The sequence below is a fragment of the Chiloscyllium plagiosum genome, unplaced genomic scaffold (assembly GCF_037043375.1).
Source record: "Chiloscyllium plagiosum isolate Xiang-an unplaced genomic scaffold, Cpla_swu_hap1 HiC_scaffold_3, whole genome shotgun sequence".
NCBI lineage: Eukaryota > Metazoa > Chordata > Chondrichthyes > Orectolobiformes > Hemiscylliidae > Chiloscyllium > Chiloscyllium plagiosum.
Window position 1 is genome coordinate 71479337 of NW_028270141.1, and position 13866 is coordinate 71493202.

The 13866-nt window shown below is 40.3% G+C and overlaps 1 protein-coding gene across 2 annotated transcripts in view; it reads left to right on the forward strand.

Moving 5' to 3' along the window:
• tmem244 (transmembrane protein 244) overlaps positions 1–13866 on the forward strand; it is a 94862-nt gene that overhangs the window by 24166 nt on the left and 56830 nt on the right. For both annotated transcript variants that reach the window (XM_043687480.2, XM_087976041.1), the window contains exons 3-4: positions 2001–2074; positions 8891–9016. In XM_043687480.2, coding sequence (XP_043543415.2) covers positions 2001–2074; positions 8891–9016 — 200 coding nt within the window. The remainder of the gene's footprint in view (positions 1–2000; positions 2075–8890; positions 9017–13866) is intronic.

A 13866-nucleotide genomic window follows, 5' to 3' on the forward strand; every position in this document is an offset into this window, starting at 1 on the left:
GTGTTAGAGCTTTCTCCAATCACATAGAAACCTTGTTTATAAAAAAACTTAAGACTTGTTCAAGGAAGTTTAATTGGGCTTTTAACCACAACTTGCATCATAGCTACTTGTACACAGTTGACCTGGCCCTTGAAAGGTAATGTATATTTATGGCATTTGTCAGATCTTCCTATTATAATTAGTGTTGGCTCAGACATGGTGGGCAGAATGCACTTAGTCCATGTTTCTATTTTTCCAATTGCAAGATTTTTTAAAAAGATGTTTGAAATAATTTAAATAGATACTTCAGTTTCTACTTTAACATCCAGTAGATATTTTGTTTTCTGTAAACTTTTAAGGCATGATTTGATTCTAAGTGCTCTTGCTTTCCTGGTTTACCGTCCCTGATAATTCTTTATTGTGATAGTCTACTTGGAGAAAGTGATGATAGCACTGCAGCCTGATATTGGGAATCCTCACCAAATTAAGTTGCAATCAATTGGGCGCGAAGGAAGTCAAAGTTTTGCTAGAACTCATTGCTCTAGGCAGCTTCTTCTTTAAGGGAGATTGAGCGTTCTTGCTGTGTTACTTTCTATAAAATTCCAGCCAAAGGAAGAGGACACAAGTTAAAAATCAGAAATTGGAGACAGTACATCCAAACTTTCCTTCTATACTGTCCCTTTGGAATCCTCGTCTCTCGGCACCTTGTTTCTTAAAGTCTATCATTAATCATATCTGTACATGCAAATGTCTGTGAGAAGATGAATACAGTTTTTCATAGGTATGATTCTTCCAGTTCCTACAGCAGATTTGTACAGTTGTGATTTGAGTTGTCAGTAAATTTTGTTGTGTTGTCAACAGCCCTGTTAAATTAGTAACATTCATTAACAACAGATAAAGGTTGTGAATCTATGGCAGTGAAGCAACTTTCAAGCAGTGCTCAAAATTGGTGTGTTGCCAACGGACTGACCTTTCTGCCTGTCTGCTTGCAGCAATGTGAGATGTGAGCTCTTAGGAGATGTGGATCTCATTATCCTGCCTCCTGTGAACCAAGCGTACCAAATGAATGCCCTGCAGCAGCTCACCAGGTCTGGGAGGATGGAAATTCATCCAGTTCCCACACGGAGGTAAATTACAGATCAGGCCTAGTACAATGGGAGACACTGGCTGAGGAGAGCCTCGAGAACAGGTTGGAGCTTTCTGAGGACCCCAGGAGTGCCAGAGAAAATTCTCAAACTGTTTATTAAACTAGAAGTTACAGTGAATAAAGTGCAGAAGATTGGAAAAATAGTGTAGATTAACCAAAAATGTGAAATTATTGTAGTTGCAGTTTGTAAAATCAAATAAAATCAATAAAGGGAAATTAGATACATGTTTGAAACAGAGCAAGATACAGAGCTAGGGGAAGAAAGCTCAGCAATTCAATTAGCTATGTGTTTCCTGGGCAGAGTTATTGACAACTCTGTTCTGTTCTAAAGTTGCAGATTTTGTGTGTAAGATATGAGAAAATTCTAAAGGTGGAAACATTGAAGGATAGGAGAGATGAAGAAAGGAACTTTTAGCATCTTGACATACAAATCATAAAAAGCTAATTCACAGATGCAAGCATGTGACCACAAATGCTGAATTTTATCATAAGAATATACAAGTGAAGATACATTACTGCAATTATACAAAACACTGCAAAGATCTTATTTGGAATATTAAAGTGAATCAAACTGGTTGGTAAATTTAAATGAGCAACAACTAAAGCTGTAAAGACTCTGCCGTAGTGACTGTAGAGCCTGAAAATATGTCATTGTAAATCTGAAAAGCAGAATATAGAAAGCATATTTTAATCTTTTCTTCCTTACTGTTAAAAATAATAGAGGAGACATAATAGCAATGAATGTATGATATTACACAAGATAATATCTTTAATCTTCAGTTGGACCATGCTCTCCTTCATATTTCAGAATGTGTTTATACTTCAGTAAGCATTGTTAAAATCTTGCTGTGAAAATGCAAATTACATTTTTCAGGCTTGAAACATATGATGTTCTGATACCTTTCGACTTCAAAACAGAACCATTATGTCCAAACTCAAAATATATGGGTAAGTGAGTATAAAATTAAATTTGTATGATGTATTATAATACTATAATTATTGGAAACTTTGAGGGTGCCTTTGATTATGAATTAAGGAGATATTAGTGGTGGTAATATTAACATAATATTGTGGTACTGAATGGTTGCTATTCACTTGGATCTGAATTCTCAGTCATAGTGAGGCAATTTGAACTTCTGTTGATGTTGTTATAGAGTCATAGGGGGGCATGGAAACAGACTGTTTGATCCAACCAGTCTGTGCCAACCATGTTCTCAAAACAAACTAGTCCCACCTGCCTGCATTTGGCCCATGTCCCTCCAAAACTTTCCTATTTATGTACTTATCTAAATATCTCTTAAATTTTGTACCTGTATCTGCATCCACCACTTCCTCTGGTAGTTCATTCTACATAACAACCACTCTCTGCATAAAAAAGTTGTGGTTCATTTCTTTTTTAAATCTTTCTCCTCACACCTTGAAAATATGCCCCTAGATTTTACCTCCCTCACCCTAGGGAAAAGACATTTCTTATTTACCTTATCTATGTCCTTCATGGTTTTAGAAACTTCTAGAAGGTAACCCCTCAACCTCCAACACTCCAGTCAAAAAAGTCCCTGCCTATCTTTATAACTCAAATCCTTCATTTCCAGCAGCATCCTGGTGAATCATTTCTGAACCGCCTCTAGTTTAAAAATATAACAGGGCGACTAGGACTGCACACAGTAAACCAGAGGAGGCCTCATCAACGTCCTGTGCAACCTCAATATGACATCCCAACTGCTATACTCAAAGATCTGAGCAATGAAGGCGAGTGTGCTTAATGCTTTCTTAACCATTCTGTTTACCTGTGACACAAATGATTGATTTGTAAGTAAACATGGCAGCAACTGATGCAACATCAAAGGTACAATTACTCAATGCTCTCTAGCTACTCTTGAGTTCCCAGATGTGATTTTCCCATTTCTTTACAAACATTGGGGTGGATATGTTTGCTGGAGACTAACGTGCCACTAGTGTGAAAAATCAGCCAACCGCATGTCAAACAGCTCATTACAAACGAGTGTTTCTCGGCATTTCGTAGGCCTCAATATTGCCATTTGGGTCACCTGAAACTGTTCAAAAGAAAATCAAGGTTAGCAACATCTGAGTCTTAAAACTGCTGATCGATGCCTAGTCCTTGGAGAATCCAACAGTGAGGAGGTAAGTCATCATTTCTTGGGATGGAGGGAGGGGTTCACAGAAAAAGTGAAGTCAAGGAGGTTGGAGACAAGGAGGAGGGACTAGCTTTCAGAGGCCACTCTTCCCACCCACACACCTTCCAAGCCTCCAATTGCTCCAGATTGGGGTAATTGATGTCTATGTTCCTTTAGCTAGCTGATTTCCCACCTGGCTTTCCCTGATTTCCCATCTTTCCTACCTGCTGGGAAGGAGGTAAGTGGTGAGGTGCTATGTTGAAGCTTTTAAGTGATCACATAAAGGCCTTATATTGTGGAACTTATTTAGTGAAGTGGTGAGAAGGGGGTAAGTAATCTACCAGGGCCAGCTCACCACAATGTTTCCCTAGCTGACAAACTCTCCCATCACCTTCAAAGAGGAGACAATTTCTTGATCAATACAGGGCATGCTTGATTCCTTGGGTTGGGGTTCAGCACCAAAGGGTAGTACCAACACATCCGCCAAGGGCTTCTTCAGTGATGCTAATGAGGACTGCCATATAGGCTAACACAGACAGCTGCTCACAGCACTGTCTGCCTATTTAAAATCCATATACTTCAGAACAAACATATTACTTTCTACAAATATTTCAAACATATTGCAAGGTTCAGTGTAATGTTGCCAGATGTTTTTTTTTCTTATGACCAACCTTTATTACCAGTATTAACTTTTTAAAATCCTTCTTGCACTTTCTATAATCATGCTGCTGATTCAAAGAATCAAGATCCTGGGAATTTGTATAAACCCCCTATTTAGTTTTCTTTCCTTTATCATCCAGGCTTTATAGTAACTTCATATTCCCTACCCATTCACTTCATTTTCTGATTTGTTTTCACAAACATAAAATCATGTTTACAAAAATTATGAGGGACATAAATAAGGTGTATGGCAAAGGTCTTTTCCCTAGGATGGGGAGTACAAAAGGAGGGGGTGTATTTTTAAGGTGAGAGGAGAAAGATTTACAAGGAACTTGAGGGGCACACTTTTCACACAGAGGGTCGTTCATATGTGGAATGAACTGCCAGAGGAAGTTGGATGTGCAGGTACAGTAACAACATTTAAAAGACACTTGTTGGATGTGTTGGTATACGAATGGGAAATGTTTAGAGGGATATGGACCAAACACAGGCAGGTAACTTGGTCGGCATGGATGAGTTGGACCGAAGGTCTGATTCCGTGCCGTATGATTCTATGACTCTATGAAATTACTTGAACTGAATTATGCTGTGATTATTTATGATTCCATAATCTTTTATTGTACCAGAATGCAGTTACTCTATTTTATTTCCAAGAACCATATCCAATACTGCTTCATTCTTTGATGGGCTAGAAACATATCAGAGGCTTTTACCTGTGTTGAGAGCATGGTGGTGATGAGGGTCTGGAGCTTTGGGAACTTATGCATGGAAAATCTGAAAGTCCATGTTTTCCCATATTCTATAGAGCTGAAAGTTCATAGTGTGCACCTTATGCCTCAGATAGGTTCTATATCCAGAAATAGTCTGATGCTCAGACTGGGTTGCTGATCAGACAATAGGAATGGCTTGCAGCTCAGAAACTTTAAAATGCTGGATTTCTGCTACTGGAGCATATAGCTTACAACAGGAAATGTTCTGATTTGACAGAAATGCCTTGGTTTAAAGAATACATTCTGAACCCTGGCGATGGAAAGCTGATTCCTGGTTGTTGTGGGCAGGGGTAAATTGTTTCTGACTCCCAGACACAGGCTGGAATTCCTGGCACTGAATTTTTTCAAAGACAGGATTTCTTGAGCTGCAAAGCAGGTTAGATTTGCAAGTGTTAGATTTGGAAGTAGGTGAGCACTTTGGAGACAGCGATCACAATTCTGTCAGGTTTACTTTAGTGATGGAAAGGGATAGGTGTATTCCACCAAGCAAGAGTTACAGCTGGGGGAAGGGAAACTATGATGCGATTAGGAAAGATTTAGGAAGCGTAGAATGGGGAAGGAAACTGCAGGGGATGAGCACATTAAAAATGTGGAGATTATTCAAGGAAAAGCTCCTGTGTATCCTAGATAAGTATGTACCTGTCAGGCAGGGAGGAAGATATAGAATGCGTGAGCCATGGTTTACTAAGGAAATGGAATCCCTGGTCAAGAAGAAGAAGAAGGCTTATGTTAGGACAAAATGTGAAAACTCAGGGCACTTGAGGGTTACAAGGAAGTCAGGAAAGACCTAAAAAGAGAGCTCAGAAGAGCCAGGTAGAGACATGAGAAGTTGTTGGTGGATAGGATCAGGATTAACACTAAGGCTTTCCATAGGTATGTCAGAAATAAAAGAATGATGAGAGTTAAATCAGGGCCAATCAAGGATAATAGTGGGAAGTTGTGTTGGTAGTCAGAAGAGATAGGGGAAGCACTACATAAATATTTTTCGACAGTGTTCACTTTAGAAAATGAAAATGTTGGCGAGGAAGGTACAGAGATACTTGCATCTAGACTAGAAGAGATTGAGGTTCACAAGGAAGAAGTATTAGAAATACTGCAGAGTTTGAAAATAGACAAGTCCCCTGGGCTGGATGGGATCTATCCTAGGATCCTCTGGGAAGTAAGGGAAGAGATTGCCGAGCCTTTGGCATTGATCTTCAAATCATCATTGTCTACAGGAATAGTGCCTGAGGATGGAGGGTAGCAAATGTGGTTCCCTTGTTCAAAAAGGGTAGTAGAGACAACACTGGTAATTACAGACCAGTGAGTCTCACTTCAGTTGTTGGTAAAGTGTTGGAAAAGGTTATAAGAGATAGGCTTTATAACCATCTAGAAAAGAATAATCTGATCAGGGACAGTCAGCACGGTTTTGTGAAGGGTAGGTCATGCCTAACGAATCTTATTGAGTTTTTTGACAAAGTGACCAAACAGGTAGATGAGAGTAAACCGGTTGATGTGGTGTATATGGATTTCAGCAAGGTGTTCGATAAGGTTCCCCACAGTAGGCTATTATACAAAATGCGGAGGAATGGGATTGTGGGAGACATAGCAGTTTGGATCAGTAATTGGCTTGCTGAAAGAAAACAGAGGGTTGTAGTTGATGGAACATGTTCATCCTGGTGTCCAGTTACTAGTGGTGTACCGCAAGGGTCGGTGTTGGGTCCACTGCTGTTCGTCATTTTTATAAATGACCTGGATGAGGGCTTAGAAGGGTGGGTTAGTAAACGTGCGGATGACACTAAGGTCGGTGGAGTTGTGGATAGTGACGAAGGATGTAGTAGGTTGCAGAGAAACATAGATAGGATGCAGAGCTGGGCTGAGAGGTGGCAAATGGAGTTCAATGTGGACAAATGTGAGGTGATACACTTTGGACGGAGTAATCGGAATGCAAAGTACTGGGCTAATGGTAAGATTCTTGGGAGTGCAGATGAGCAGAGAGATCTCGGTGTCCATGAAAGTTGCCACCCAGATTGACAAGGTTGTTAAGAAGGTATACAGTGTTTTGGCCTTTATTAATAGAGGGATTGAGTTCCAGAACCAGGAGGTTATGCTGCAGCTGTACAAAGCTCTGGTACAGCCACACTTGGAGCATTGTGTACAGTTCTGGTCACCGCATTATAAGAAGGATGTGGAAGCTTTGGAAAGGGTGCAGAGGAGATTTACTAGGATGTTGCCTGGTATGGAAGGAATGTCTTACGAGGAAAGGCTGAGGGCCTTGAGGCTGTTCTCGTTAGAGAAAAGAAGGTTGAGAGGTGACTTAATAGAGACATACAAGATAATCAGAGGGTTAGATAGGGAGGTCAGGGAGAGCCTATTTCCAAGTATGGGAATGGCAAACACGAGGGGACACAACTTTAAAGAGAGAGGAGATAGATATAAGACAGATGTCAGAGGTAGTTTCTTTACTCAGAGAGTAGTAAGGGTATGGAATGCTTTGCCTGCAATGGTAGTAGATTCGCCAAGTTTAAGTCATTTAAGTCTTCATTGGACAGGCATATGGACGTACATGGAATAGTGTAGGTGGGATGGGCTTCAGATTGATATGGCAGGGCGGCGCAACATCGAGGGCCGAAGGCCTGTACTGTGCTGTAATGTTCTATGCTCTATGTAAATCTGAAGTGTTCAAACTCATTAATGCATTTAAAATACCAACCCACTTCCTGAAAGCAATTTGAAAGTCCACCCCTTGTGCTATTTGAACAAAAGTCAGAAGTCAATGGGTTTAAATTGTCTTTCCACCAGCTTCAAACTTTTGGCCATTTAATCACCCACCAATATCCAATTCACCCTGTTATTCCATGTTCAAATTACCTCTATTGTATAATTGTTTCAGAAAATTATCCTCACTATATGAGAAATTCTGCTCCTTCTTTCCTCGATCCACCAGATTCTTTATTCTGATCTTTAATAGGATAATAGGATAATAAGGCCTGGGTTTCTTTAGAGTGTAACCGGATGCAGATGTCCTGCTCCCACTTTGAACAGCTTTCACTTTTGTCAGAAGAGGGAAGGAGGTGTATATCATTCACAAATGAGAGAAACAGATCCATTTGAACTCAGCACTGAGTTACACCTGAAAGGGGCATAGTAGCAAAGACAACATTAACAGAAAGTTACCAATTTAATTTTGAAATACAATTTGTGCTCTCTATTTCCTGCCCTTGGTCAAAGGAGGCAGACACTGCATGCTTCATCTCCAGGGATACCCTGGCAGGAACATCGCTATGGAAAAGAGGCAATGGTTGTTTGTTACAATCCCCACCACAACCCACAGCCTGGGCCTTTTAATGACCAATTTGGACAGGCCTACCAGCAGACTAATGAGGAGGCCTTCTGATTTACTTGCAGGCTCAAACCCGTGCACCAGGTGTCCAAAACTGAGCAGCATAAGGCTAAAGTATAACCAAACCTCATGAAGGCCTTGGAAAGGGGCTGCAATCCTGTACAATCTAAGAACACAGTCTCCTAAAGGCCCAGAAATTAAAATGGGAGCTCATGAACTAACATACTTTCTATTCCATGTGATTGTGATACCTTTACTCTAAACCACAAAGGAAAAGAGGGGCCTCCATACAAAACGTTCTTTTTTATATGATTTTGAGAACAAATAGGAAGTAATAACACAAACAAGCTAATTAAACATATTAACTAATGATAAGCCTGTAAAAGATCACTGAGACAAGAATCAAATCATCGAAAGAAACTTACAGACTTTAAAGCATCAGTCCTAGAGATAAGGATACATCCCATCAAAAAGTGTTTCTTTGTACAGAGAAACCTCGATTATCTGGTATTTGATTATCCGAATATCAGATTATCCATCAAGATCGCAGGGACCTGATGCTTGGCTAAACTATTTTATCCGGCATTCGATTCTCTGGAATTCGATTAACTGAATATAATACTCCCTGCCCATGTTTTTCAACGCTCCTCTGTGTGTGCAAGAATGATCAAATGTGTGCCCCCTGTTGGAAACTCTTAACTTTAATTGATGTAGTTACTGTGAGCATGCAGACTTGCTTTGATTTTATTTCATCAGACTATGTGAAAATGGTACTTATTTTTGCTGCTGTATTGCTTCCTCACAAAATTATAGGATAGTTCAGTTATGTTTTTAATGTCATTTAAATGATTACACCACTTCTTCCTTTGTCTTTCAGTCAACCTAATTTCAATGGAGACAACCTACTTTGTCTGTGGGCTGCTGTTTGCTGGGGTGGTTGAAGAATGTGTATGGGATTATGCCATTACAGTGACTCTTATTCACATCGCTGTTACTTCAATAGGTAAGCAATGTTTTAGCTCAAATAAATCTCAGTTAAAGGCATTCCATTTTATTTAAATGCTTAAAGTATATTTCTATTTTCTGAAGAGTTATCTGATAGCAACATAAATAAAACTTCATACATCATAACAACCTCGGCCCGAGTAAAGGCAAATGGTACCACCATTTATAGAGAGAGAAAGAGGATACAAAATCTAACAGCATGTGCAGTTTGAATTCTGAATGCTCCTTGCTTAATTTTTGTCTCGGAAGGATGTTGTGAAACTTGAAAGGGTTCAGAACAGATTTACAAGGATGTTGCCAGGATTGGAGGATTTGAGCTATAGGGAGAGGCTGAATACGCTGGGGCTGTTTTCCCTGGAGCAACAGAGGGGTGACCAAACAGAGGTTTATAAAATCATGAGGGGCATGGATGGGATAAATAGACAAAGTCTTTTCCACAGATGGGGGAGTCCAGAACTAGAGGGCATAGGTTTAGGATGAGAGGGGAAGGATATGAAAGGGACATAAGAGGCAATTTTTCACACAAAGGGTGTATTATAATGGAATGAACTGCCAAAGGAAGTGGTGGAGGTTGGTAAAATTGTAGCATTTATAAGGCATCTGGATGGGTATATGAATAGGAAGGGTTTAGAGGGATAAGAGCCAAGTGCTGGCAAATGGGACTAGATTAGATTAGGATATTTGGTCGGCATGGACGAGTTGGACTGAAGGATCTGTTTCCATGCTGTATGTTTCTATGACTCTAAGTAATCTTACTGTTTCTTACTGTTTCTTGCCAAAAAGTCACAATTGCATCAAAACAGTAAACATTGCTTTAAGCTATGAAACCTCTGGAAGCTGTTTGTCTGGTATACCCAGCATTTTAAGTTGGGAATTTAGAGAACATATTGAGGCTCTGTTAGAGATATACCTCTGTTAGAGGTGTTCTTACTCAGGATTAGCAACGCAGGGAGGTCTTTAAACTCTCTCTCACACAGGCACAAACATGCACATACACTCATCTCACAAAAACAAGCATCCAAACAAAAGAAACATTTATCTTGGATCATTGCATAGAGGTTTTTCTTAAAAGGAATGAATTCCCAGATCCTTGAGCATGCACTATCCATGCACTACAGCTAACATTATCCATCCCTATCTGCTTCATGAAGCCATAATCCGGATTCCAACATTGACAATAGTGGCTATGAAGCTTTGAAAGTGCAATTTCCAATCGGAGATGAAAAAGCTTTACCTGTCTACAGTGGAGATGAAAATTTGGAAGATATTTTTGAGACACTCCTCTGCAAGAGGAAAATGACTCAGCAAAAATGCTGTAATGCCGTTATATTTTCCAGAAACTACAGCAAATAATTGCTTTCTGACATACTAAGTAAGAAGCAAATGAGACAATTGATGAATTTTGCATACAACCGTCTTAACAATGAACCAAATGTGATTTTGGTGATGACAAACATGTCAAAACAGGAAATCAAAGCACAAATAATCCAAAATTTAAAAAAAACCTGAAAGAACTGCATATGCTGTAAATCAGAAACAAAAACAGAAGTTGCTGGACAAGCTCAGCAGGTCTGGCAGTAGAACTGAGGAAGGATCACTGGACCTGAAATGTAAACTTAGATTTCTCTTCACAGATGCTGCCAGACCTGCTGAGCTTTTCCAGCAACTTCTGTTTTTGATTGATTCAATTGAATGAGCAACATGTGCTGTTGTTCATCATGCTGTAAAATCTCACAATACAATTTTTACTCTCTGGTAAATTTGTTGCCATAATCCTCTTTTCTGGAAGGGCTTTACAGGGACCACTTGCTCCAACATGGTAGGGAGAAACAATTTGGTCACCCAATGAGAATTGCCTTAAATAAAGATGTAGTTCATTGCATGACAACACCTATGTATATGTTACATTGAGATGATAGACATTTTTAAAAATGACACAATACCTTCATCGGCAGCACTCTGAAAGCTTGTGCTTTCAAATAAATCTGTTGGACTATAACCTGGTGTCATATAATTTTTAACTTTGTCCGCCCCAGTCCAACACCAGCACAACCATACCATGATAGGCATTGTTACAGAGACTATGAGGAAGACCTAAATGGTAGGTCTTACTCCTTCAAGATCCTAAGCTGTTGCCCCATCAAGTCCACATGACTTTATTATGGTGGGTAATGCTTAACGCATTCATTCGTACAAACCCCTTCAGAACCTTAATCTCTTATACAAGATTCTGTCAAGGCAAATTCACCAAAAAAACACTCAAGAAAAGCAGAACATCATCAGAGCTGGAATTAACAAGATCCCTACTTTTTAGACTGTGCAGAGCTACTGAAGTGAAGCTGCCATTAATAATTCTCACATTCCAAGTACAACTCCTGTTGAATAGTTCTGGAGAACACACTGCAAAGCAATAACTGTTCTCCCTGAGTTTCACATTGACCAAATATTGTTTCCATTATGACAGTGTTTACCAATACCAGGCAGAATGTCCTGCTGCTGGCAAATACATTAAGGCCCATGGAAAACTCAAACACCTTTCTCGTAGTTGTTGCTCATCAGTGAATTAAACTACAAAAACCAATATCAGAAGAAGGATGCCACATGTATAACTGAAATAAAACAGTGAGGGAATACAGCTTGTCAAGGCAAACATGCAAAAACAATCACTTTGTGTAAAACTCACCATTGACTATCTGAAAGTAAATGCTTTCATAGATACTTTCATAGTGGAAAGTTGTGCGTGGAGTCCGAGGAGGCAGGGAAAGCACTAAATGAATATTTTTTGTCAGTATTCACACTGGAAAAAGGCAATTCTGTCATGGAGAATACTGAGATACAGGCTACTAGACAAGACGGGATTAACATTCGCAAGGAGGAGGTGTTAGCAATTCTGAAAAGTGTGAAAACAGATAAGTCCCCTGGGTTGGATTGGATTTTTCCTAGGATTCTCTGGGAATCCAGGAAGGAGATTGCAGAACCTTTGGCTTTGATCTTTGTTGTCATTGTCTACAGGAATAGTGCCAGAAGACTGGAGGATAGCAAATGTTGTTCCCTTGTTCAAGAAGGGGAGTAGAGACAACCCTGGTAATTATAGAACAGACAGCCTTTACTTTGGTTGTGGGTAAAGTGTTGGAAAAGGTTATAAGAGATAGGATTTATCAGCATTTTGAGAGGAATAAGTTGATTAAGGATAGTCAACACAGTTTTATGAAGGGTAGGTCATGCCTCACAGCATTATTGAGTTCTTTGAGATAATGAATAAACAGATAGATGAGGGTAAAGTGGTTGATGGATTTCAGTAAGGCGTTTGATAAGGTTCCCCATGGTCGTCTATTACACAGAATACTGAGGGGTGGAATTGAGGGTGATTTAGCAGTTTGGATTAGAAATTGGCTGGCTGAAAGATGGCAGAGGGTGGTGGATGATGGGAAATGTTCATCCTGGTGCTCAGTTACCAGTGGTGTACTGCAAGGATATGTTTTGGGTCCAATGCTCTTTGTCATTTTTATAGATGATCTGGATGAGTACATAGTGCAATGGGTTAGTAAATGTGCGGATGACACTAAGGTCGACAAAATTGTGGATAGTGCAGAAGGATGTTGTAGGTTACAGAGGGACATAGATAGGCTGCAGAGCTATGCTGAGAGGTAGCAAATTGAGTTTAATGTGGAAAATTGTGCGATGATTCACTATGGAAGGAGCAACAGGAGTAAAGAGTACTGGGTTAATGGTAAGATTCTTGATATTGAGGATGAGCAGAGAGATCTCAGTGTCCATGTACATAGGTCCCTGAAAGTTACCACACAGGTTGTAAGGGTTGGTAAGAAGACTTACGATGTGTTAGCTTTTATTAGTAGAGTTTTGGAACTATAAGGTCACACTGCAGTTGTACAAATCTCTGGTGCGGCCACACTTGGAGTATTGTACAGTTCTGGTCATCGCATTATAGGAAGAATGTGGAAGCTTTGGAAAGGGTTCAGAGGAGATTTACTGGGATGTTGCCTTGTATGGAGGGAAGGTCTTATGAGGAAAGATTAAGGGAATTGAGGCTGTTTTCATTAGAGAGAAGAAAGTTGGGAGGTGACTTAATTGGGGCATGTAAGATAATCAGGGGGTTAGATAGTTAGGACAGCGAGAGCCTTTTTTCTTGGATAGCGATGGCTAGCACGAGGGGGCATAGCTTTAAGTTGAGGGATGATAGATATAGAAGAGATGTCTTTACTCAGAGAGTAGTAGAGGCAGGGAATGCTCTGCCTGCAACAGTAGTAGAGTCGGCAACTTTAAGGGCATTTAAATGGCAATTGGATAATATATGGATGAAGTGGTGGAAGTTATGGGCGAAGTCAGTGTAATGTTCCAGTTCAGTCTGGGTGCAGTATGCTGCACCGATGCATTCATGGATGTAATGGCGAAACAATTGGAGCACAGTGCCTGAGTAGGTACTGAAGGGGGACTGTTCGGCATAGCCGGCAAAGAGGCAGGCGTAGCTAGGGCCCATCTGAGTGCTCATGGCCACCCCCTGGATTTGGAGGAAGTGGGAGGAGTTAAAGGAAAAGGAGTTAAAGGAGTTGAGGATGAGGACCAGTTTGGTGAGGCAGAGGAGGGTATTAGTGGAGGGAGATTGGATGGGTCTGTTGGAGAGGAAGAAGTGGAGGGCCTGGAGGCATTCCTTGTAGGCTATGGAAGTGTATTAGAACTGCATATCCATAGTGAAGATAAAGCATTTGGGGGCCAGGGAACTAGAAGTTGCTGAAGAGATGGAGGGTGTGGTTGGTGTTGCGGATGTAGGTGGAAAGTGCCTGAACAAAAGGGGAGAGGATGGAGTTGGAGTAGGCTGAGATGAGTTTG